The 26,825-nt window shown below is 48.8% G+C and overlaps 1 protein-coding gene across 9 annotated transcripts in view; it reads right to left on the reverse strand.

Annotated features, from left to right (window-relative positions):
* ATXN2 (ataxin 2) overlaps positions 1 to 26,825 on the reverse strand; it is a 472,151-nt gene that overhangs the window by 19,312 nt on the left and 426,014 nt on the right. For all 9 annotated transcript variants that reach the window (XM_029571731.1, XM_029571728.1, XM_029571730.1 and 6 more), the window contains one exon: positions 19,722 to 19,867. In XM_029571731.1, coding sequence (XP_029427591.1) covers positions 19,722 to 19,867 — 146 coding nt within the window. The remainder of the gene's footprint in view (positions 1 to 19,721; positions 19,868 to 26,825) is intronic.

Consider the following 26,825-nt stretch of genomic DNA (forward strand, 5'->3'; position numbering starts at 1 on the left):
CACCTATTACAGGTAAGCAATTCTGCTTTCTCCCAGGACAAGCAGGATGGTAGTCCTCACATGTGGGTGATTAGCAAGGTGCAGGCTGACATTTATTCGGACCAACAGCTTACAACTTGTGCAACAGGAACAACTGGTGTACTGTTGGGAAAAATGAGGCAGCCTGAAAATCACAGCAGATGGATGTGGAAGGAGTTGGGATTATACTGGAAATAAGTTCTTCAAGACGGATTGGCCAAAGGCAGAGTCTTGACATCCTTCCTTGTCCAGGCAGTAATGTGCTGCAAATGTGTGAAGAGAACTCCATGTTGCAGCTTTACAGATCTCAGCAATCGGTACTGAACGATAGTGTGCTACTGAGGTTGCCAAGGCTCTCACTGAGTGCACCTTCACTTGTCCCTGGAGGGGAAGGCTTGCTTTCTCATAGCAGAATTTGATACAATCTGCTAGCCAGTTGGAGAGAGTTTGTTTGCCCACTGCAACTCCTAGTCTGTTTTTGTCAAAAGAAACAAAGAGTTGGGTGGATTTTCTATGGACTGCAGTGCGGTCTAGGTAAAATGCAAGTGCACGTTTACAATCCAAGGTGTGTAAAACTCTCTCGCCCTGGTGAGAGTGAGGCCTTGGGAAAAAGGTGGGCAAGATTATAGACTGATTCAAGTGGAAGTCAGTAACCACCTTGGGAAGTAATTTAGGGTGAGTACGTAGGACCATTCGGTCATGTAGGAACCTGGTATAGGGTGAGTATGTGACAAGTGCTTGTAACTCACTAACCCTTCGAGCAGATGTAATATCTACTAGGAAGAGAACTTTCCATGTAAGAAATTTAACATCGCAGGAGTGCAAAGGCTCAAATGGGGAGCGCATGAGTCTTGTAAGTACTATGTTTAGGTCCCATTCAGTGACTGGTGGCCGTAGAGGGGGCTTAAGTTGTAGTAGGCCCCTCATAAACCTACTCACAAGGGGTTGCGTTGTTACCTGGGGCATCCCCAACTCCTTTGTGGTCCGCTGAGATGGCACTCAGGTGTACCCTTACCGAAGAAGTCTGGAGACCAGAGTCTGAAAGGTGCCAGAGATAGTCTAATAGAGATGGCGTGGGGCAGGAAAAGGGGTCCATACCTTTTTGCATGCACCATATGGTAAATCTATTCCACTTAGAATGATAAGATTTTCGTGTGGAAGGCTTTCATGAGGCTACAAGCACTTGAGAGACATCAGTTGAAAGGTTGAGCGGTTGGAGGATCAAGCTTTCAACATCCAGGCTGCGAGGGATAGGGTCTGAAGGTTTGGATGGCGTAACATGCCTTGGTTCTGAGTTATGAAAGTGGGCACTGTGCTTAGGCGAATGGGTTCTCTGATCGAGAGGTCGAGAAGCATGGGAAACCACACTTGTGGAGGCCAGTACAGGGCTATGAGTAATATCGACCCTTTGTCCTGTTGTAGCTTCACGAGAGTTTTGGCTATCAGTGTTATCGGGGTATACGCGTATAGGAGGCCTGTGTTCCAGGGGCGAGCGAAGGCGTCCATGGCTAACTTGTTTTGTTGCCTGTGCAGGGAGCAGAATCTGTCCACTTTGTGATTCAGTTCGGATGCAAAGTAGTCTAGTGTTGGTTGACCCCAGCGTTGGAAGATTCTGGTCGTTACCACAGGATCCAGAGACTACTTGTAGGGATGGCACTGTCGGCTGAGGTGATCTACTATTACGTTCTGTATGCCTGCCAGATAAGTGGCCCGGATATACATGGAGTGTGCAAGGGCCCAGGCCCAGATCTGCGTGGCTTCTTGGCAGAGGAGATAAGAGCCTGTGCCGCCCTGCTTGTTCAAGTACCACATTGCAACTGTGTTGTCTGTTTGTATGAGAACAGCCTTGTGTGAAAGGCAGTCCTTGAACGCATATAGAGCGTAATGTATAGCTCGAAGCACTAGGAAGTTGATCTGAAACGTTTCTTCGAGTTGTGTCCAAATACCTTGAGTTTGTTCACATGAGCTCCCCAACTCAAGTTGGATGCGTCTGTGGTTAACGTCACTTGCGGAATTGGCTGCTGGAAGGGTAGACCTGTCAGCAAGTTGGCTTTGTTTGTCCACCCGAGGAGCGATAAGCGTAGCTGGTGGGTTACTTGAATCCGGGATGAAGGAGGTTGAGTGGCTTGGAGCCACTGAAATTTCAAAGTCCATTGAGTGATTCTCATGGTCAGCCTGGCCATAGGAGTGATGTGGACCGTGGAAGCCATATGGCCCAGCAATGTTAAGAAGTGATGGGCTGAAGCAGTTTTCTTTGTGCACAGAGATGTAGCTAGTCTGAAGAGTGTGCGCGGTCGTTGGGCAGGAATGCCTTTGCGACTGTGGTGTCCAAATCTGCTCCGATGAAAGTAAGGAGGTGAGATGGGTTCAGGTGGGATTTTTGGTAATTGATGAGAAATCCCAACGAGTGTAGCTAACCTGAGTCCAAATACATCTAAGGTAAAAAAAATCTTTTTTGAAAATTTATATGATCATTATACAGAAAATTAGAGTTAAATGTACAAAGCATCGTAGATTCTGAGTTTTGTTTTTTTTTGTTTGTTTGTTTTTTTTTTAACAAAGGTTGTTTACATATATGGGTAAATTGAACCACACGCATTTTAAAATTCTGATTCCATCTTAATGTCACCATTCTAAATATGATTCCTTTAACACGATTTTATATTAGTTTGGTTATTTAATGTTTATGTTTTTTTATGATTTATTGATTATTTATTAACATTAAAGTGTTTTGTACGATTCATTTTTAGCCCCTGAGGTAGCTGTTCTGATAACGGCGAAACTCGGCCAGAGTCGGGCCGTTAGATTTTATATACGTCTCCACTTCAATAAAGTTTTGAAAAAGACCGTGGCATCTAATCCCTGTTTTCCTGACTGCTTTCTTAGATCGCCTACCTTTGTGATTTTTGGGACCAATAGTTTATAGTGATCATTATCAAGTTTTATACTCTGTTGTCTCATTCTCATAGCCCTCCCAGTGCAAGAGGGGAGGGAGGGATAGCTTAGTTTGGGGGGTGCTTAACGGTCAGACTGAAATTATTATCTGAGCATACAATTGTATGATATGTAAAAGAAAACATTATGTATTATATATTGACCTTATGTTTGATCTCTACAAACTTGAATAAAAAAGAATCGACATAAAATGGTTTTCTAGGGTCCCTTCTCATGGGTCTTCTTGCAGAAGAAGGGCCCTTGGTAGTAATCGTGGACAACTGATGCAGGGTAGTGTTATGGTCTTTTAATTGAGCCACTGCGTCCTGTATCTTGTCACTGAATAGGTTGTCCCCGGTACATGGCAAATCAGCGAGTTTGTCTTGAACTTCAGGTCTCAAATCAGATGCTTTCAGCCAAGCCCACCTCCTGGCATTGATTCCCGTTGCGGACAAGCGAGAAGCAGTTTCAAAGGGGTCGTAAGGAGCCCAAACTTCATATTTCCTAGCCTCAAGGCCTTTCTGTAGTATGGCTTTGAGACTATCTTGTTGTTGTTGGAGAGAGTCAGCTATTCCCTGAACCTGCTTCCAGAGATTCCTTTGATATTGTGTCATGTAAAGTTGGTATGCAGCTATGCGTGACACTAGCATAGAGCCCTGAATCATCTTGCGACCCAAAATATCCAAGAAGTTTTGGTCTTTGCCAGGAGGTGTTGAAGAGTGAGGACGCAGATGCTTGACCTTTTTCTGTGCAGATTCAACTACCACTGACTGATGGGGTAGGTGTGGCTTTTGGAATCCAGGAATATGTTGGACCAGATAAGTTGCATCTGTCCTCCTATTCACTGGTTGGACAGTACAAGGATGCTCCCAGAGACAATGTTGGAGATCCACGAGCACCTCGTGGACAGGGATAGCCATAACTTCCTTTGGAGCATCAAGAAATTGGAGAACATCCAATGTTTTATGGTGTGTCCCCTCCTCTGTAATCAGGTCAAAGGGGATAGTCTCTGACATTTCCTTTACAAAGTTTGCAAAGGAGAGGCCTTCTGGGGGATATTTTCTCCTTTCTTCCGGAGCTGGTTCTGATAAGATGTCCCCTGTGGATGTGTCGGTGTCAACATTTTCCCATGTGTCAGAAAAGGTCTCTAGCCGAGATTCTGAAGGAGGGAAGAAGGTTGGTACTGTAGGACGTGTTGGCACAAATGGATCCTTCGATGGTCTGGATGGAAGATGAGGTGGCACCGATGTGGATTTTGGCGGCACCAAAGGGAAATGTGGGCATCTCGGTCCTGAGAGCCCCGATGGACCAGGCATTGGATCTGGCAATGGTGAAATCGGTGTTGAGAGAGGACTGGAGTCCGTGCCTTCGTCTTCTGAGGGCCCCGGAATGGGTATCAGGGCTTTCAGAAACTTTGTGGGTTGCTTTGGTATCAGTGGCCTAGGTTGTGTTGGAAGGGTACTGATGAGCATTATCCAGTCGGTTTAGCAGCGGTGTAAACATCGATGGCTCCGATGTCTGTGACAGTATGGGGGTCGGCATTAATAGCTGTAAGTCTTTGAGAGCATCGAGTACTGCCTGGCGGATGAGACCATCCATTTCCTCCCTGAAAGCAGGTGTAGATATCGCAGCTACAGGGGGAGGCAGGCTAGGTGCTACTGGCACCTCCACAGGAATATGTGGGGGCTCAGTAACCGGCACAGCTATCGGTCGGGATCGCCTTGATTTATCGGGTGGAGAGGGCTGTGGAGGCTCCTCTACCAGTGTCCTCTTCGCAATCGACTCGATCGCCATTGAGGCCGATGCTGTGTCGGTGCCAGCACCGGGAGTAGACTCGTGCCGGTGTCTATGCTTCCCTCGGTGTTCGGTCCGGTCTTTCTCCAGCACAGAGGAAGACTATGTGGATGCCTTGGATGGAGTCTGTGATGGATGGTCACCGCTGCCCTGGTGCTCCCGGCGAGGTTTGACAAGAAGTTTCTTCAATGATCCTGCCGGTGATGACTGGGTGAACGTCAATGGAGAAATTACTTACCTGATAATTTCGTTTTCCTTAATGTGGACAGATGGACTCAGGACCAATGTGTATAGTGTACTCCTGATAGCAGTTGGGAGACGGAGTCAGATTTCAAGCTGATTTCAGCCTACATATACCCGTGCAGGAAGCTTAGCTCTTCAGTATTCTCCTCGAAAAGCAATTGTGGATATATGTGTGTTTTGATAACTTGATTAACTAAGACTGGTTCAACTGCTTTCCAAATTGGAGACCACCAGTGCACTCAACCGAAAAACGCCAACACCCGGCAACTATGGATTTCTTGAACTATGGGTAATACATGGCTTACCAGTGCTTGTCTTGGCTCAGGGATTGTCACCCAAGTTTCCTGATTTTGGGGCAGCCGTGGGCAGGATTGCTGAGTCCATCTGTCTACGCTAAGGAAAAAGAAATCATCAGGTAAGTAATTTCTCCATTTCCTAGCGTGTATCAGATGGACTCAGGACCAATGGGATGTACAAAAGCTACTCTCGAACCGGGTGGGAGGCTGCCCGTGACCCACTTAGTACTGCCCTTGCAAATGATGTGTCCTCCCGGGCCTGAACATCCAGGCGGTAGAACCTGGAGAAGGCCCAGGAGGACACATCATTTGCAAGGGCAGTACTAAGTGGGTCACGGGCAGCCTCCCACCCGGTTCGAGAGTAGCTTTTGTACATCCCATTGGCCCTGAGTCCATCTGATACACGCTAGGAAATGGAGAAATTACTTACCTGATGATTTCGCTTTCCTTAGTGTAGACAGATGGACTAGGAGTTTGCCGACGTTTAGGTGGCGAAGACTGCTTGAGTCTTCCGAGTTCTTATGTTCATCTGGAGATGGTAGAGATATGGTTTGGTTTAGATGAAATTGAGAAATCACTTTCAGAAGAAAAGAGGGGACCGCGCATAGTTGTATGGATCCTGGTGTGAACCTGAGGAACAGTTATCAACAGGATAGGGCTTGAAGCTCGGAGATGCAACGGGCTGAACATATTGCCACTAGGAATGCAGTCTTCAAGGTCAGTAGCCGTAGTGACAAGACCACGAGTAGGTCTGAAGGAAGCTCCCGCTAGGAAGTCTAGTACTAAATTGAGATTCCAAAGGGGCACTGGCCACTTTAAGGGTGGTCGGATTTGTTTGACCCCTCTCAGGAAGCGGGAAACATCTGGATGGGTTGATAGACTGATGCCATCCACTTCGGCTCTGAAGCAGGCCAGCGCGGCCACCTGAACCTTGAGTGAGTTGAGAGACAACTCCTTCTTCAAGCCGTCCTGCAGAAATTCCAGGATCATGGGGATTTTGACTGTCCGCGGAAGTATCTCGCGGTCCTCACACCAGGCTTCGAATAGTCGTATGTAAGCTAGAGACGTGGAAAACTTGTGTGCTCGGAGCAAGGTGTCAATCACTGCCAGAGTAGCCGCTCTTCTTCAGGCGAGTCCTCTCAATGGCCAGACCATAAGAGAGAATAGAGTTGGGTCTTCGTGGAGGATTGGTCCTTGCCGGAGAAGGTCCCTGTGTGGAAGTAGGCACAGAGGGTTCCCCGCAAGAAGCCTTCGCATGTCTGCATACCATGGCCTTCTTGGCCAGTCCGGGGCCACTAGAAGTACTAGCCCCCTGTGGTGTTCTATCTTGCAGATGATCCCGCCCAGTAGTGGCCATGGAGGAAAGGCAAACAGCAGGACTTCCTGTGGCCAGGTCTGGACGAGGGCATCAATTCCCTGGGATTGCGATTCTCATCTGCAGCTAGAAATAGGGAACTTGGGCGTTGGACCGGGTTGCCAGGAGATCCATAGCTGGGGTTCCCCAGCAGTTTACTATCAACTGGAAAGCTGTGGTCAACAGTGTCCATTCCCCTGTGTCTAGGCTATCTCTGCTGAGGTAGTCCGCAGTGACGTTGCCTTTTCCCGCAATGTGGGCGGCTCAGATCCCATGCAGGTTTGCTTCCGCCCACGCTATTAGGGGATCTATTTCCAGGGATACCTATTGGCTTCTGGTTCCTCCCTGGCGGTTGATGTAGGCAACTATTGTGGCGTTGTCCAACATGACGGAGAGATTCGCCCCGGAATCTGTGACTGAATTGCAGGCAGGCAAATCTGACAGCTCGATTTGCCAGTCTGTTTATGTTCCATCCCGACTCTTCCTTGTCCCATTGCTCCTGGGCCGTCAGTTCCTGGCAGTGGGCTCCCCACCCTTGCAAGCTCGCATCCGTGGTGAGCAAGATCCAGGTCGGTGGGGATAGTCTTATTACATTGCTCAGATGGTCTTCCTGTAGCCACCATTGGAGCTGGGTCCAAACCTCTGCTGGTAGCTGGAGGCGAATGGAGTAGTTCTGGGACATCGGGTTCCACTGTGACAGTAGGGAACGTTGTAGTGGGCGCATGTGGGCCCTTGCCCATGGGACGATTTCTAGGGTTAATGTCATGAGACCGAGAACTTGGAGGTAGTTCCATACCTTGGGGCGAGCATAGTTCAACAGTTTTCGCAATTGGTCCATCACTTTCCTTCTCCTTGTAGGGGGAAGAACAACCCTGTCTTGTTTGGTGTCGAACCGGACTTCCAGGTACTCTAGCGATTGGGAGGGCTGCAGACAGCTCTTAGCTGTGTTGACGACCCACCCGAGACTCTACAATAGATTCTGGACTCTGGTGGTCGCCTGGTAACTTTCCTCTGGAGATTTTGCCCTGATCAGCCAATCGTCCAGATACGGATGTATGAGGATTCCTTCTTTCCTCAGTGTCGCGCCACTACCACCATAATTTTGGTGAACGTCCAAGGAGCAGTAGCTAGTCCGAAGGGAAGTGCCTGGAACTGGTAATGGTGGTCTAGTATCACGAAGCATAGGAAGCGCTGATGATCGTGGTGGACCAGGATGTGGAGATAGGCTTTGGATAGATCCAGTGAAGTCAGAAATTCTCCCGGTTGTACTGCCCTTATGACTGAACTTAGGGTTTCCATGCAAAAGTGTGGCACCCTCAGGTAGCGATTGGCGGTCTTGAGGTCCAGGATGGGCCAGAATGTTCCCTCCTTCTTGGGGACGATAAAATAGATGGAATAGTGACTAGAATTTTGTTGGTGCATGGGCACCGAGATTATCGCCTTTAGGCTGAGTAGTTTTGTCAGTGGGGTTTCCACTGCCGTCCTCTTGGAGAGGGAGTGGCATGGTGATCTCACAAATTTGTCTGGAGGGATGCTGTGGAAGTACAGATAGTATCCCTCTCGAATGATGGTTAGGACCAACTTGTCAGATGTTATCTCGACCCATCCTTTGGTAGAAGAGAGTAAGTCTGCCCCCTATGGCTTATTCCTGTTGATGGGTCTGTTGATTCTCATTGTGGGGTGCGGCCGGGGCCTGTAACTGAGCCGGCTCCCCTCTTGTTGTGTCTGTTCCGAAAGGACTGGGCTCTGCCTGCGGGCGAGGTGCTTGGTATGTGTTTTTGTACGGTCTAAAACGCTGGGCTCCTCTGCCCTTGGTTCTTCGGGGAGAGGAGCACTGGGTTCTTTTGTTCCTGTCCTCCGGTAACCGGGGTACTGGGGATTTGCCCCATTTGTTGGCTAACTTCTCCAGTTCGTTTCCGAACAGGAGGGATCCTTTAAAAGGTATTCTCGTGAGTTTTGTCTTGGAGGTCGCGTCGGCTGACCAATTTCGGAGCCATAGTTGCCTTTTGGATGCCACTATGGATGAGACGCCCCTGGCTGAGGTGCGCACCAGGTCAGAGGTCGCATCCGTGAGGAAAGATATTTCCGGTTCTAATGTTTCAGCAGAAGTGGTTGTGTCCCTGGAGAGGAGCAAGCAGGCATGTGTCACAACGGCACAGCAGGAGGCGATATGCAGGGACATTGCTGCGACATCAAATGACTGTTTAAGGATGGATTCCTGACGTCTGTCCTGGGCAACCTTGAGCGCAGCTCCTCCTTTGACTGGGATGGTAGTGCGCTTTGAGATAGCGCAGACCATGGCATCCACTTTGGAGAAACATGGAGTTCTTTGGCCTTGGGTTCTAGGGGGTATAGGGCTTCTAGGGCCCGTCCTCCTTTGAAGCTGGCCTCTGGGGCATTCCATTCCAGGTCAATCAGCTGTTGTACGGCCTGCAGCATTGGGAAATAGCATGAGGCCTGACAGAAACTGACCAAAACTGGGTTCATCTTTGGCTCCGCTGTGGCCAGCATCTTCAGACTCAGAGACACGAGATCTGGTAACTCGTCTTTGGAGATGAACCGCATCATAGTTTGGTATGGTTCCATCCCTGGATGGATTTCCCCTTCCTCCAGGTAGTCAGGCTCTTCCCCCGAGGTGTCTGTGTCCCTCAGGGGGAGACTTTTGCCCAGCTGGGGCACGTCTCGGGGTATCTGAGAGGGGCTAGAAGGTCTTGCGCTTCTGGTGGAGATTGTGGCTGTGTCGCAGGCGGTATCGATTGCGCCTGGACAAAGGTTTGCAGTCCTTTGAAGAATTCCAACCAGGAAAAGGTCCCTGGGTCCATATTGAATCCAGTGGAGTTCCCTGAGGTGCCCATCTGAGGAGGGGCCGAGCCAGAGATACAGAGGTCCGGGGTACTATCATTGGTGGAGCCAGATTCCTCTACTGGCTGAGGGGGGGCCTTGATTCAGTTCCCCGAGACTCTTCCCACTGCAGGCATAGGACAGAGGCCACTTCGTGTTGCGCAGCTCTCAGGTGGCAGGCTGGGCAGAGGGCTTGTCCCTTGGCTTTCTTGGCCGGTGGTGCCTTGATTTGTGCACGTGGAGTGGCTCAAAACTCGTCTGTGCGCGTAGGTGCACGCGCCAGAAGGCTTAGTCGTGCGCTCCGGGTGTGCAGACGATATGCATGCATGAAGCGGAAGATGTGCATGCAGGCCGCTATTTGTGCACTTAGCGGCGATGCGCACGCCGCTGTACGCACAGGGCCTATCTGTGCACCCGGCACAGTTGTGCGTGCTGCTGTGGCACAAGTCGTTTGTGCGCCCGGCTCAGTTGTGCAGACAATACGGCGTATCAAGGGGGGAAATGGCGCCGACGACCACATGGGCAAGATGGCGAACACCCCCCCCCCGGAGGGTCTCCACATGTGTGTGGACCCTTGCACCGGACAGAGGTCTAGCCCGGACGGGGCTGCTCAACCCGATTTAACATATGCCGGAAGGATGATCTGAGCGGCTAACCGAGCCTCAAAGACCGGAGACTTTAAGAACGTTTTCTACCTTACCTTGTCTCGGCGCTTCCAAGTCTCATGCTGGGCGGTCTCCGGCTGTGGGGGGAGAGGGAAAATACCTTCACCACCGTGCTCGGCATTGCACCCGCTGCCTCTCAGCCACTCTGAGGGCTAAGTCCATGCCGGGAACCGGCTACCAGACCAAGGCTTACCTCTGAGGGATCTCAAAAATCACCTCAGGAATTCTCGACTGGGGGAGGGATCCTTAGGAATCACCGCAGGAGAGCGGGGCTCGTCTTGTAGAGGTAAGATTTATTTCTTCTTTGGTTTGGATTTTCTAACACTGTGCAAGTGTGTGTAGTGTCCCTAACTGCTTAGGAGATGGAGAAATACTGAAGAGCTAAGCTTCCTGCACGGGTACATGTAGGCTGACTTCAGCTTGAAATCTAACTCCATCTCCTAACTGCTATCAGGAGTACACTATACCCATTGGTCCCGAGTCCATCTGCTACACGCTAGGAAACCTGATTTTAAAAAAGGACTCCATCTTGTCGAGGCGAGCCCGCCTACCCTTCGGGGTCATCTGGGCACAACTTGGGCAGTGAGAACGTCATGTGGTGAGCCGAGGCACAGCACACAGACATCATATGGGTCGGTAATCGACATGGTACGGGGACACTCTGGGCATTTTCTAAAACCTGTTGCCATGATAGAAAAAAGAGGAGGCCCAAAAACTAACGATGGCCTGCAGACACCGAAAAAAGGGGGAGGCAGGAATTGACTGAAGACAGGAGAATTCACTCACCAAGCAACGAAAATTGATGTTGCGATGGGAGACCTGTGTGAGGGAAGTTTTTGGATAAGTAAACCAAGTATTCTGTGAGGAAAGTTTTGTAAGAAAATCTCACAGAGCTCCTAACTGCAAGGCAAACTGCAGCGCAGAAAAATAGAGACTGAAGGGAGACTCCTGTGGCTACAGGGATTATGGCATTCTGGGCATGCTCAGTGTGCCAGTCAAAAGTTCTAGCAACTTTGACAGAAAAGTTTGCCGTGACAGGGCTCCGTTCAGTGACGTCACCCACATGTGAGGTCTATCATCCTGCTTGTCCTGGGAGAAAAGCTTTTACCTTTGGTATACTCTTCATGCATGCCATCTAAAAGCAATATTTATTTATTTACATTTATTCTGCTTTTCAGCACTTCAAATCAGGTTACATTCAGGTACTGTAGGTATTTCCCTACAGACTGCAAATATAAAGTAGGATGATCCTGACTATTAAGGGGAGGTAACAGAAAAAAAAATTGACAAGTAAGAAAACTCTAATTTCATTCCTCCTGCAGTTAGCATTGACTGTAACACACCTCAGTATTACACTTTATTGACTTGCATCTACCACAGTCTGTAGAACATCTGCTGAAAGCTAAAGCTACATCTGCTTGGCCACTTATCTATTTTCTAGTGTGTCATAAAGGTGGTAATGGTAGTAAATGGTGGAAGCTATTAAAATTACTGGTCACATGAATAAACAGATTAGTGGGGAAGAGGTAGCATGGATTTAGCAAAGGGAGGTCTTGCATTACTAATCTATTAGAATTCTTTGAAGATGTGAATAAGCATGTAGGTAAAAGTGAGCTGATCAACAGTGTACAGTGGGCCCTTGGGTTACAAACAACATTCAAGGTTTTGGGTTACAAACAGATCTCGAGTTACAACCGTAATATGTGGAGAGAGGGAGAGGGAAAGAGAAAGAACCTAGCTATAAGGCCCTCATACTAGGTAGGTATTTATACCTCTATATGAGGCCCACCTAGCTACTCGAGGTGAGGTTTAGGTATTAGTATAGGGGTTATGGGCCACTTTGACATTCAGAGTGTGGCGTACAAACAGAACAGTGCTCTCTTGTGAAGATAGGAAAATTAGTTTCTTACCTGATAATTTTCGTTCCTGTAGTACCAAGGATCAGTCCAGGACACCTGGGTTGTGACTCCGCACCAGTAGATGGAGACAGATTAAAACTTGTGGGCGGAGCCATATATAAGCCCCTGTGCCAGTCACAGCCCCTCAGTCATACGTAATGTCAAAGTAGAAAATCCAAAAGCCAACATAGCTAACCATAGAAACTTACTAAGTAAACGAAAATAATTCCAACACCCCTACAGGAAAAACAGACTCTCCAACCGGGAGAGCAAACAAAACAAGGGGTCAGCGTATTAAAAAACAACAATGAGCGGACTCTCCATTACTATAGCGCCACACTGCGGGCGGGATCCTGGACTGATCCTTGGTACTACAGGAACGAAAATTATCAGGTAAGAAACTAATTTTCCTTTCCCTGTACGTACCAGGATCAGTCCAGGACACCTGGGATGTACCAGAGCTAAGTTATCGAGGGTGGGAAGCAGAGAGTCCCGCTCGGAGTACCCTCTCTCCAAATCCCCCAGCATCAGTAGCTTGAACATCCAAACGGTAATGTTTAATGAAGGTATGCAACGATTTCCAGGTAGCCGCCCTGCAAATCTCTTGAGGCGACACCTGAGAAGATTCCGCCCAAGACGCAGCATGAGATCTCGTTGAATGAGCTCGAAGACCCACTGGCGGTGTTTTACCGCGCATAATGTACGCGGAACCAATGGCCTCCTTGAGCCAACGGGCGATCGTCGTGCGGGCCGCCGCAGAACCTTTCTTCGGACCCGACGTCAACACAAACAGATGATCCGATAATCGAAAAGAATTTGTGACCTCTAGATAGCGAAGAAGAGACCTCCGCACATCTAGTTTTCTCAAATCCCTCAACTTCGGGTCGGAAGATTCCCCAACCGCGAAAGCGGGAAGTTCAATCGATTGATTCAAATGAAAAGGTGATAGGACCTTAGGCAAGAAAGAAGGAACGGTCCGCAAGGAAACCCCTGAATCGGAAAAACGCAAGAAGGGCTCTCTGCAGGATAGAGCTTGCAACTCAGAAACCCGGCGAGCCGACGCAATGGCTACCAGGAATACAGTCTTTAACGTGAGATCTTTGATCGTAGAACGCTTCAGAGGCTCAAAAGGAGCTGAGCATAAGGACGAGAGCACCCAGTTGAGGTTCCAAGAAGGACAAGGGAGCCGCAAAGGAGGACGGAGGTGTTTCGCCCCCCGAAGGAAACGGGAGATATCCGGGTGGAGAGCCAGGGAGACACCCCGAATCTTACCACGCAAACAACCAAGCGCCGCAACTTGGACCCGTAGGGAACTGCACGCTAAGCCCTTGGCCAGCCCAGCCTGGAGAAAAGCCAAAATATCAGGAATAGTAGCGGAAGTGGGATTAAGACCCCGCTCCACGCACCATTCCTCAAAGACTACCCAGACTCGAACATAAGCCAGAGACGTAGACTGCCTCCTGGATCTCAGCAGCGTGGCAACTACCGCGTCCGAGTAACCTTTTTGTTTCAACCGATACCTCTCAAAAGCCATGCCGCGAGACAGAAGTGATCCGCATCCTCCAAACAGACGAGGCCCTGACGAAGGAGCCCCGGAAACCCCTGTTGACGAAGGGGTGCCGCCACCGACAACTGGACCAGGTCCGCAAACCACGGACGGCGCGGCCACTCCGGCGCCACCATGATCACGTCGGACGGGTGCAATTCTATGCGCCGCAGTATCTTGCCGATCATGGGCCACGGTGGGAACACATACAGTAGCACCTCCGCCGGCCAGGGAAGTGCTAATGCATCGACCCCTTCTGCTTCTCTTTCTCGGCGTCGACTGAAAAATCTCGGAGCCTTTGAGTTGTTCCATGTGGCCATCAGGTCCATGTGGGGCGTTCCCCAAGTCCTGCAAATGCTTCTTCCGCTAGCTCCCACTCTCCGGGATCCAGGTGGTGTCGGCTGAGGAAGTCCGCCTGGACATTGTCGGCTCCTGCTATGTGAGACGCAGCGAGATCGCTGAGATGCCGCTCTGCCCAGGCCATCAAGGAACGCGCTTCCTCCGCTACTTGAGGGCTTTTCGTTCCGCCCTGGCGATTGATGTAAGCCACGGTGGTAGCGTTGTCCGACAATACTCGGATCGCCTTTCCTCGTACAAGGGGTAGAAAAGCTTGCAATGCCAGACGGACCGCCCTGAACTCTAGGCGGTTGATAGACCACCGGGTCTGATCTTCTGACCACAGACCCTGAACCGATTTCCCTTGGCAAACTGCACCCCAACCGGAAAGACTGGCATCCGTGGTCACCACTGTCCAGTTGGGAAGCAGAAGAGATACTCCACAGGAGAGATGTTTGGGATCCAGCCACCAGCCCAGGCTGGAGCGCACTTGACTCTCGAGAGGCAGTGGAAGATAATATTCCTCTGAAATCGGTTTCCAGCGGGACAACAATGAAGACTGCAGTGGCCGCAGGTGAGCAAACGCCCAAGGGACTAACGCCAGCGTGGAGGCCATAGATCCGAGAACTGTTAGGTAATCGCAGACTCGCGGACGATGCTGAGACAAAAGATGTTGCACCTGAGACTGTAGTTTGCATATCCGATCCTGAGAGAGAATCACTCTGCCCCGTTTTGTGTCGAAAACGGCTCCAAGGTACTCCAAGGACTGAGTGGGTTCCAGATGACTCTTGTTGTAGTTGACCACCCAGCCCAGAGACTGCAAGAATTGTAGCACCCTGGCTACCGCTTGCCGACACAGGCTCTCTGACTTCGCCCGAATCAGCCAATCGTCGAGGTAAGGGTGAACCAGGAGGCCTTCCCGACGTAAGTGCACCGCCACTACCACCATCACTTTCGTGAACGTCCGAGGCGCTGTCGCCAGGCCGAACGGAAGAGCCCGGAACTGGAAGTGTCTTCCCAGAATGCAAAACCGCAGGAACCGCTGGAACGCTGGTTGGATGCCCACATGAAGGTATGCTTCTGTGAGATCTAGTGACGCAAGGAATTCGCCTGGCCGCACTGACGCGATCACCGAACGAATGGTTTCCATCTTGAAGTGAGGGACCCGAAGGCATCTGTTGACTCCTTTCAGATCCAGTATGGGGCGGAAAGTGCCGTCCTTCTTGGGAACTATGAAGTAAATGGAGTATCGGCCTTTGCCGTACTGATCGGCCGGAACTGGAGAGATGGCCCCCAAGCTTTCTAGTCTTCGGATGGTGTCTAGCACCGCTGCCTTCTTCTTGGGATCCTTGCAAGGCGAGACCAGGAACTTGTCCGCTGGGATGCGAGCAAAATCTAACTCGTAGCCGTGTCTTATCACGTCGAGGACCCACTGATCCGACGTCATGTTGGCCCATTCCTCGAGAAATAAGGATAGACGCGCCCCCACGTTTGGAACAGCGTGCTGAGGGCGCGACGAGGGATGGGCCGGCCGAACTTCATTGCGAAGGCTTGGAACCCGCACCCGACGGGGCCCCTCCTTGCCTGCCAAAGCGTTTGCCCCGAAAGGACTGCTGCCAGTGAGTGTTTCGAGAAGAAGCCGGCCTATACGAGGGTCCGGTGGTTCTTTGCGGCCTAGACTTCCGGGGACCCCGGAAACGGGCTCTGCCGGAAAACGAAGAGCGCGACCGGGTCCTATCCTCTGGCAGCCTAAACGCTCGGTTCTCACCCAGGGAAACCATCAAGTCATCTAACTCCTTTCCAAACAGCAATTTCCCTTTGAAGGGCAATGCTCCGAGGTGAGCCTTGGACAAACCATCCGCCGCCCAGTTGCGCAGCCAAAGGAGACGGCGTGCCGACACCGCTGCCACCATGGACCTAGCTGAAGTGCGTAAAAGATCATGGAGCGCATCGGCCCCATATGCGATAGCTGCTTCCAACCTGTCTGCTTGGGAAGCCTCCTCCGGAGAGAGACCCGCATTCGCCTGCAGTACCTGGGCCCAGCGCAGACTAGCTCGCATAGCAAAGTTCGTGCAAATGGCGGCCCGCACTCCCAGGGCGGAAACCTCAAAAATCTTTTTGAGCTGTACCTCCAACTTTCGGTCTTGAATATCCCGGAGGGCCGTCGCTCCCGTGACAGGGATGGTAGACCTCTTCGTGACAGCGGACACCGCCGAATCCACCTTTGGGAGTCGGAGGAGCTCCAGCGCGTCCTCCGGTAAAGGATAGAGTTTATCCATGGCCTTGCTGACTTTCAAACCTAACTCCGGAGTATCCCATTCCTTGAAAAGGATATCCGTGGACGAGAAATGAAAAGGGAAGGCAACCGCCGGTCCTGTGAGGCCGAGCAGAACAGGATCCATATTCGCCTCCTGGCGGACCACCACCGGAGGAGCTTCAATTCCCAATTCTTGGAGAATGGCCGGGATGAGAGGTGCCAGTTCCTCTCTGCGGAATAGCCGCACCACCTTGGGGTCGTCCCCTTCTGCAGCCTGAGCAGGTTTCTCTGCAATGGGCTGTGCAGTACCATCCACTGCTGCCTTCCCGGCCCCCGTCAGGGGCTCCTCGGAGGACTCCGTATCATCCCCAGGGGAATCCTCGGGATCCGATTCTTGCGGCACCCCCCTGGGAGGCCGCTTCCCCCGGGACGCAGCGTGGGCGATCTCCGCGCCCTTCCTGGCTTTCTTTTTCCGTAGAGGGGACCCGTGGTCGGCCGCACGCGAGCCATTCCCCCGGCTGCGCCTGCTGCGCTTGTATCTGAGGACTTTGCGCAGTATCAGCGCAAAATCCTCAGAAAATTCACCAGAATCCGAAGAATCACCCTCGGAAGCCCCCCGGGACCGAAGCCCCTCCGAGGGAACCTCCCCCGCCGTGACACGCTGCGGGGAAAGCGCGGGAGGAAAGGAAGAGGCCCCCACCGTTTCCCGCGAAATTTCCCGTCCGGTGGCCAAAATGGCCGCCACTCCCGCACTGACCGGGAAAAGATCCTGAGGCCTGTCAGCGGAGCTACCACCGCGCGACGGCGAACGCGCGACCCGGGAACGAGCCCCCCGCAGCGCTACCGAAGGTTCCTCATCACCCGGGACGCAGGCCGAACAAAGGCTGTCCCTTGAGAGACGCGCGCGCAGAGCCGCAGGCCCTGCACTGTGCAGCACGCGGCATGCCGGCGAGAAACGCGGGAAGAAAAAAAAAAAAAACGGAGCCGCGGCGAAAAAATTACCACAAGCAGAAAAAAATTCAAAATAAGCAAACGGCGCAATTCGGCGACCTCCCCCCTGCCAACGACGCCCCCCCCACCGACTAAAACGGAGCGGCGACGCCAGGCAACAGAGAGCCGCAAAAACAAAAGTAAAACTTTTTTTTTTTTTTTATTAAAAAAATCGCTGTCCCTGGTTCTGAAAAGCCCTTATTCCTGCAGGGGTGAGTGAACCAGGCTCCCTGGTGTCACCCCTGACGCTGCCACTAGTTCAGCCGGGTCCTCAACCCTGGCAGCGGCCTCAACCGGGGGAGGGTAGTCCCCTCAGGACCTCTCAACTCCCCTGGGAGGCAGGGCAACCGGGAAAGAATTAAAAAGAAAACCCAATTTAGTTAAAAAAATCAGACCTAACCAAAAACTAAATGAAAAATCAAACCTGACAAACAACCAGAATCAAGTCAGGCAGGGCTGTGACTGGACCTGCACCATCTACTGGAGACAGAGTAAGACTGAGGGGCTGTGACTGGCACAGGGGCTTATATATGGCTCCGCCCACAAGTTTTAATCTGTCTCCATCTACTGGTGCGGAGTCACAACCCAGGTGTCCTGGACTGATCCTGGTACGTACAGGGAACTGATGACCTTCGGAGTGAAGAAACTCAACCAAAGATGAGATTTGTGCAATGTTCTCTTAACCTAGCTTGATGTTACCCAGGTAGAGAGTCCATATGCAGATATCGTAAAGGAACTGGTGGAGGAGGTGAAATTGTTGTTTCTGGTAGGCTACGCACATTTTATAACCTTTTGGTGAGTACACTAGGGAAGTATTGGTGTTTCTGGTAATTAATGACCTTATACAATCTTTTTATTATAGAAATGGTTAGGTAAGGGGTGCTTTTGGGAGGTTCGGAACGCATTATTGGTTTTCCCATTATTTCCTATGGAAAAAAATAGTCTTGACTTACAACCAACTTGGGTTACAACCAGCCCTTTGGAACCAATTGAGTTCGTAAGTCAAGGGACCACTGTATTTGGATTTTCAGAAGGCATTTGATAAACTAAAAAGTCATGAGTAGGAGGAGATATCTTTCTGTAAAATGGTAACTAGTTAAAATATAGGAAACAGAGTAGGACTAAATAGCTATCCCACTGGAGAAAGGTAAATAGTGGCATGTCCCAGGGTCAGGATCTCTTCTGGGGCCAGTGTGGTTTAACCATTCATTAATGATCTGGAAAAGGGAGCAATGAGTAAATTGAACAAATCTGCAGATAATACAAAAATATTCAAACTCTGAAGAACTGCAGAAAGATCTTGCAAGACTGGGGAATTGAGTATTTAATAGTAGATGAAATTTAAAGTGGACATATGGAAAAATCATCCAAACCATAGGTTCACAATGCTGAGTTCCGTGACCACCCAGGAAAATATCTTGAAGTCATTGTGCACAAATACCCTGAAATCCTCAGTTAAACACTTGGCAGAGATCAAAACAGCAAATAGAATACTAGCTTATCATCCAAAAAGGATTAGAGAATAAATCTGAATAGATCTATAGTGCAATCACACCCTTGGTATTGTGTGCGGCTGGTAGCCCCATCTCAAGAAAGAGAGAATAACTAGAAAGTACAGAGAAGGGCAACAAAAATGATAAAGGAGATGAAATGGCTCCCTTATGAAAGAACACTAAACAGGTTATGGCTCTTCAGTTTAGAGAAGATATGACAGAGGAAATGACAGGGATTTATAAAATTATGAGTGGAGTGAATTATGTACATAGGGAACGGTTATTTGTCTTTTCAAATACTACTAGGACAAGAGACTCCATGAAACTAGCAGATAGCATATTCAAAACAATATATATATATTTTTTTTTTACTTAATGCACAATTAACTTGTGGAATTTGTCATTGGACGATGCAAAGCATCTAGCTATCTGAGTTTAACAGGGGGGTTTGGACAAGTTCCTGGGGGAAGTCCGTAGACAATTATCAACCAGGTGGACTTGGAGAAAGCTGCTGCTTATCCCTGGAGTGAGTAACATGGAACTGGATTTACTCTGTGATCTGTTGGAACTTTCCAATGAACCAGACTGGTCAGTCAGTGTCAGTGATGGGATGTCGGCCTCAAGCACGGTATAAGAAAACTGCAAGTAGATGCCTTACACATTTAACGATGACGTGTTTTCACTATATAAAGTCCAATGAAATCAGAAGCAGTTTTGTGAACTCTCTTGTAAGTTTCAGATATAAAACTAACCTTGCAAACAATATCTTAAAGGTGGAAAAACTTCACTAGTTCTGTGTAAATCAAAAAGGTTGGCTGATTTTCTGAAGGATCTTGTCTTCTCCAAGTAAATTAAGACTTAAGGGAGGATAACTGACAAACAGCTGCTTGCAGTGATGGCATATATATACACATATATGGCTGCATGTAGTTTTACCCCTTTTAAACACATACCATTTTTAAAAACATATAGCAGCACCAATTAATCTTTCAAAAATTATTTTTAACATTTAAAATCTGTGTCACAAAATAGCAATTTTCCCATATTTTCATTTACCTGGACTGGGCTGGGAGCTGGGTGACTACTGCCATGTTGACTTTGCTGTTGTCCAGTTGGCGTAGCAGAAGGCTGAGGATGAGGAGGATGTGGATGTAATGCTGCATTAGGATGGGCATATTGTTGAGCAAGGGATCCAGTGGAAACTAGAATTTATTAAAACAAAATTAAGTGATTTTGATGTAAACTGCAGTTAAAAAAATATTTTCAAGTCCCTGACAGCATTTAAGGATCTATCTTTTTTGCGCTGTCTATATTATTCATCAAATAGTAAGATGACTGTGCCCATTTCATTTCTTCTACAAAAATAAAGATTGTCAAAGAAACATTGAATATGACAGATAGAAACCACAAGGCCAATTTTTCATTCCTGATGCAGTACTGCAAAGCCTACCCCCATCTCAGGCTTTACCTTCACATCCTCGTAACTAAGGATCCTCTGTGCTTATCCCATGTATTCTTGAATTCTGTTACTGTTTTTGCCTCCACCACCTCCACTGGGAGGCTGTTCCATGTATCCTCCACCCTTTCTGTGAAGAAATATTTCCTTATGTTACTCCCAAGTCTACCCCTTTTGAACCTCATATCAAGACTCTTGCTCTAAAGTTTCTTTTCCACTATAAAATGCTCATTTCTTGTGCATATATACCTACCTACCAAATGCCCCTTTATTTTGGTAGCCTCTTTCTAAGATGCCTGACCTCCCCATCTTATATACTTTTGAAGTTAGACTTCCTGGATTGGACACAATAATCCAGATAATGTCTCTTTACAAATCAAGGATGAGACTTAATCACCTCATTTTTCTAATGGGAATACCACATCCTAGCGCCTTAGCATTTTTTTTTACATCTCTCATCGCTGCCTTATTGCAATGAGACATGACTAGCCCCAGATCCTTCCAGTGCATATCACTACCTCACTCCCCATTACCAAAATCCATTGCATACTGCTCTCACTTAAACTGCATGCCAGTTTTATCACTTTAGTCAGTCAAATGCCAACAACTAGCCTCACAATTATTTTATATCAGAGTGACATGCAGACTTATAAACATAGATGTATTTAAAAAGAGAAACAGTTAAGATCCTTCTGTGATAATGGTAACTCTACTATGCAATTTATTTCAAGACTTAACAGATTTCAGCACTGTTCAAATTATAGAAGGCAGTTCAATAAAAAGCCACTCTTTCTGCCTATAAGGTTGCCTTTATAACCGAAACACCTTCCTAAATGTTCTTCCATGGACTTTTATTTCTTGAAAATACAATAAAAATAGTTGAATTGAGTTCTTAGTTTCTTAATATCCAAAATATTCACTCTACCATTCCAAGGAAATGGGAGATTGATATGTAAAAGAGCAGAATTATCAGTAAGCTGTTAAATGGATCAGAGAGCACACAATTGATTCAAAATTCACCTAGCAAGGGCTGAACCAGCCTGGCAGCTCAGTGGCATTGCTGTACATTAAAGGACCTATATTCAATCTCCAGGTCCAAACTCTATGCCCCAGGCCAGCCAGAGCTAGACATGCTGCATAGTTAGCATTTACAGCCCCTGGGGGAGGAGGTAGCTCCATGATTAGGTATAGCAACTAGGGTCCATGCTAGCCAGGTTCTAGGAGCCGAGCTTGGTAGGCACCAGTTGAAGACTTTCACTTTGACTACTGGGGTATGTTGAGGGGCTAAAAAGAATGTTTCTACATTACAGAAAGCAAAATTGCTTACCTTGTAATAGGTGTTATCCCAGGACAGCAGGATGTAGTCCTCACATATGGGTGACATCGGTAATGGAGCCCTATATACGGAAAACTTCTTTAAAAGTTTCTATGAAACTTTTGACTGGCACCGGAGTGCCTACTGAGCATGCCCAGCATGCTATGATATTCCCTGCCACAGGGGTCTCTCTTCAGTCTTGTTTTGTAGCAATAAGCGTTAGCCAAAAATAAAATAATAAAACGTATCGGACCCAACTCCGCGGGGTGGCGGGTGGGTTTCGTGAGGACTACATCCTGCTGTCCTGGGATAACACCTATTACAAGGTAAGCAATTTTGCTTTATCCCAGGACAAGCAGGATGCTAGTCCTCACATATGGGTGATTAGCAAGCTGGAGGCTGAGTCATTTTGTGCTGAAGTAACCGTAAGGTATTGTTATTGAAATGAATCAGCCGAAATCACAGCAGGTTGGATGTAGAAGGAGTTGGGATTACACTGGAAACAAGTTCTTTAAGACGGATTGTCCATAGGCTGAATCTTGTCTTCCTTCTTTGTCTAAGCAGTAGTGAGCTGCAAAGGTATGAAGAGAACTCCATGTTGCTGCTTTGCAAATGTCCAGAATAGGTACAGAGCGTAGGTGTGCTACTGAAGTTGACATCGCTCTTACTGAGTGTGCTTTTACTCGCCCTTGAAGAGTAAGGCCTGCTTTTTCATAACAAAATTGTATGCAATCTGCTAGCCAGTTTGACAGAGTATGCTTACCCACTGCTTTACCTGGCTTGTTTGGATCATAGGAAACAAACAGCTGACTGGATTTTCTTTGGGCTGTAGTGCGGTTTAAATAGAAAGACAACGCATGCTTACAGTCCAACGTGTGTAAGGCTCTTTCTCCTTGGTGAGAGTGAGGCCTAGGAAAGAATGTAGGTAAAACTATTGATTGATTGAGGTGGAATTCCGTGACAACCTTAGGAAGGAATTTTGGATGTGTCCGGAGGACTACCCTGTCATGGAGGAACTTTGTAAAAGGTTCGTATGTGACTAGTGCTTGTAATTCACTGACCCTTCTGGCTGATGTAATGGCTATGAGAAATACCGTTTTCCAATTAAGGTATTTAAGGTCACAAGTATTTATGGGTTCAAAAGGAGAACGCATAAGTCTAGTTAGTACTACGTTCAGATCCCATTGTATGCTTGGGGAATGAACTGGAGGTTTAATGTGAGTTAGGCCTCTCATGAATTTACTGACGAGAGGCTGTGTGGAGATAGATGCATCTCCCAGCTTGTTATGGTAAGCTGAGATTGCACTTAAGTGTACCCTTACCGATGACGTCTTAAGACCAGAGTCTGAGAGGTGGTAAAGGTAATCTAGTAGCGAGGTAGTGGGGCAAGTGAAAGGATCTAAATCTTTCTGAGTGCACCACAGCGTAAACCGTTTCCATTTGTAGGAATAATTCTTTCTAGTGGAAGGTTTACGTGCAGCTATAAGTACTTGAGATATAGCGGATGGAAGGTTGAGTGGCTGTAAGATCAAGCTGTCAACATCCATGCTGTCAGGGACAGGGATTGAAGGTTGGGATGGCGCAACTGACCCTGTTCCTGAGTTATGAGATTGGGAGCTACTCCCAGGCGAATTGGATCCCTGACTGAGAGATCTAGCAGTGTGGGGAACCATACTTGTCGAGGCCAATATGGGGCTATGAGTATCATAGTTCCCTTGTCCTGTTGTAGTTTCACTAATGTTTTGGTTATGAGTGGTATCGGTGGATACGCGTATAACAGGCCTGAACTCCAATGGCGAGCAAACGCGTCCTTTGGTAGGCTGTTCTGTTGCCAGAGGAGAGAGCAGTAATTGCTCACTTTGTAGTTGAGTTGAGATGCAAAGAGATCTATCGTCGGTTGACCCCAGCGTTGGAAAATCTTGGTTGCTAGCGTTGGGTCTAGAGACCACTCGTGTGGTTGGAAGTGACGGCTGAGGCGATCCGCTACTGTGTTGTGGATGCCTGCTAGGTAGGTGGTCCGTAGAAAAATGGAGTGTGTGAGGGCCCAGTCCTAAATCTGTGCTGCTTCCTGACAAAGGAGGTAGGAACCCGTACCGCCCTGTTTGTTGATGTACCACATGGCTACTGTGTTGTCCGTTTGGATCAGAACAGTCTTGTGTGATAGGCAGTCCTTGAACGCATGTAGCGCATAGCGTATAGCTCGAAGCTCTAGGAAGTTTATTTGAAAAGAGGCTTCGAGCTGAGTCCACTTGCCCTGTGTCTTTAGATGACCAATGTGTGCTCCCCATCCCAAGGTGGATGCATCTGTAGTCAAAGTCACTTGTGGAACTGGCTGCTGGAAAGGTAGGCCTTTGAGCAGGTTGCCCATTGATGTCCACCAGAGGAGTGCAGACCTGAGTTCTGGTGTGATATGAATGGGAGTAGACATTGGTTGAGTGGCTTGTATCCACTGTGGTTTGAGTGTCCATTGCAGCAGGCGCATGGTCAATCTGGCCATGGAAGTTACATGAACTGTGGAAGCCATATGCCCTAGAAGAATGAGGCATTGGTGAGCGGTTACCTGGAATGGTTTGCGAAGATTGTGAGTCAACAGGACAAGTGTTTGCGCACGGTCTCTTGGAAGAAAAGCCTTTGCTAGTGTAGTGTTTAGTTCTGCACCTATGAACTGTATCAGATGAGTTGGTGACAGATGGGATTTCTGGTAGTTGATGAGGAATCCCAAGGAGTGAAGCACTTGGATAGTGAGCTTGAGAGAAGTGAGAGCTCCTTCTTTTGATTGACTTTTGATGAGCCAATCGTCCAGATAAGGGAACACGTGCACTCTTTGCTTGTGGAGGTGTGCCACTGCTGCAGCCATGCACTTTGTGAATACTCGTGGTGCTGATGCAAGGCCGAATGGCAGCACTCTGTATTGAAAATGCTGATTTAGTATCCGAAAGCGCAGGTACTGGCGATGAGGAGGATAGATGGGGATGTGAGCGTATGCATCTTGAAGATCCAGAGAGCAGAGCCAATCTCCCCTTTGAAGAAGAGGCAGAATGGTGCCTAGGGATACCATTCTGAACGTTTCCTTTCTCAGGAATTTGTTGAGATTTCTGAGGTCTAGAATGGGTCGAAGGCCTCCTGTTTTCTTTGAAATGAGGAAATATCTGGAGTAGAATCCTCTGCCCTTTTGAGGCCCAGGGACTGGTTCTATAGCCCTGGCTCTCAGAAGGGTGGATAATTCTGTTTGAAGAATTATGGAATGTTGATTTATTGTGTAAGAGTGACGTGGTGGATTTTCTTTTGGGATAGTTAAGAAATCCAGCCTGTAACCGTGAGTTATGATGGATAACACCCACTGGTCGGTGGTGATGGAGATCCAATTGTTGTGGAAGTACTGTATGCGACCTCCTACTGGTGTTTCCTGAAACGGGTTGATGTAGCTGCTGCTCTCTGGGGCTTTTCAGAAACCAGAAGTAGTAGTTGTTTGTGGAGGTGGCTGAGGTCTTGTTGGCCTTTGCCTAGGCTGTTGGCGTTGTGTTGGGCGATTAGCCCTTGGCCCTACCCGCTGGGGGATAGTACCGACGTGGACGGTAGTACGGTCGGCGAGTGTCACGTCTGGGAAATTTCCTGGAAGAAACTTGAGGTTCTGGAGGCTGAGAGGATAATTGTTTTAAGGTTTCGGTGTGGTCCCTCAAGGTTGCCCAGCTTCCTTAATCTTCTCCCCAAAGAGGTTATCCCCCAGACATGGAAGATCAGATAAATGCTCCTGAACCTCTGGGCGAAGATCCGAGGCTTTCAGCCAAGCCCATCTTCTCGCAGCTATGCCTGATGCTGACAATCTTGCTGCTGTTTCAAAGCAATCATAAGTTGCTCGAACTTCATGCTTGCCTGAGTCAAGGCCCTTGTGTATGATATTTTGGAATGACTCCTGAAACTGCTCTGGAAGAGAAAGCGTGAGTTCCTGAACCAGTTTCCACAAGTTCCTTTGGTACTGATTTATATAGAGCTGGTAAGCAGAAATTTTTGAGACCAGCATGGAACCCTGGAAAATCTTTCTTCCTAAATTGTTCAGGAATCTACTTTCCTTTCCAGGTGGTAAGGAAGCATGGGACTTTTGTCTTTTTGCCTTCTTTTGGGCAGATTCAACCACCACTGATTGGTGAGGCAGTTGAGATCTCTGGAATCCTGGAGTAGGCTGTACCAGGTAAGTGGCTTCAGCCCTCTTGTTCACTGCTGGTACAGAACTTGGATGCTCCCAAATCCTGTGCTGTAGTTCCTGAAAAACCTCATGTACCGGGATTGCCAACATTTCTTTGGGAGGGTCCACAAATTGTAGGACTTCCAAAGTCTTCTGCCTCTCATCCACTTCCGTCTGGATAGGAAAGGGGATGGTGTCTGCCATTTCCTTAACGAAATTAGTAAATGAGAGGTCCTCAGGTGGAGATTTTCTATGGTCATCCGGTGGAGAGGGCTCTGAGAATAGTTCTTCATCCGAAGAATACTCAGAGGAAGAGTCCCCAGGATCATGATGTGGTGGCACAGGCGAGCGAGGCCTAACAGGCCTTGGTACTCCCGATGGGCCTGGGACTGGGTCTAGTGGCAAATGCCTTGGTAGACCAGATGGCCCTGGAACTGGATCCTTTGGTAGTTGTTTGGTCAGAATGTCCAGGAGTGAGTCCAGTTTGTTAAAGACTGGATGCAGGATGTTGACATCCCCCGGTGGAACCAGTGCTGGCGTCGCTGGCACCGAGGAAGGAATCGGTAGAGGCGTACGCGGCATCGGTGACTGTACCGGGGTAGGAATCTTCTCCGGTTCCGCTGTCATCATCGGTGACTTCGGAATCGACGGTGTCGGAATGGGCATCGACGGTGATGGCATCGGCATCGATGGTGGAATCGCCTCACGTAGCGCTTGTTGCACCGCTTGACGTATCAGGGAGTCAAGTTCCACTCTCACAGCTGGTGAAAACAGAGCAGCTGTGGAGGGAGGCGGTGGAGGCGATGCCGATACCTCCTCAGGGCCCTGAGGAGGTTCCGGAACCCGGCACCAATATCGGTGGGGAACACCCTGCAGTAGGCCTTGGAGCCTCCATCTCCGTCCGGGTTTTCTTTGCCGGAGAGGCCGTACCTGTGGAAGTCTCTTCGGTCATCGTCTCCTGTCGCCGTCGATGGCGATGGCGATGCTTCTCCTTTTGTTTTTCGCTTCCAGCAGTCGATGCTTTCGATGATATCGACTGAGATGAAGTTGAGGCGTCTCCCGCTTCTGGATGTTTTTTCTTCAACAGAAGCTGGCGAATGGAAGCCGATGGAGAAGACTGCGTTGAAGTCGATGCCCATGGAAGTAGCTGTATGGAGAAAAGCTGCTCCATTTTCTCAGCCCTTAAACGACGACCTTTACTGGTCA

This window comes from Rhinatrema bivittatum, chromosome 11 (genome assembly GCF_901001135.1).
Source record: "Rhinatrema bivittatum chromosome 11, aRhiBiv1.1, whole genome shotgun sequence".
Lineage (NCBI taxonomy): Eukaryota > Metazoa > Chordata > Amphibia > Gymnophiona > Rhinatrematidae > Rhinatrema > Rhinatrema bivittatum.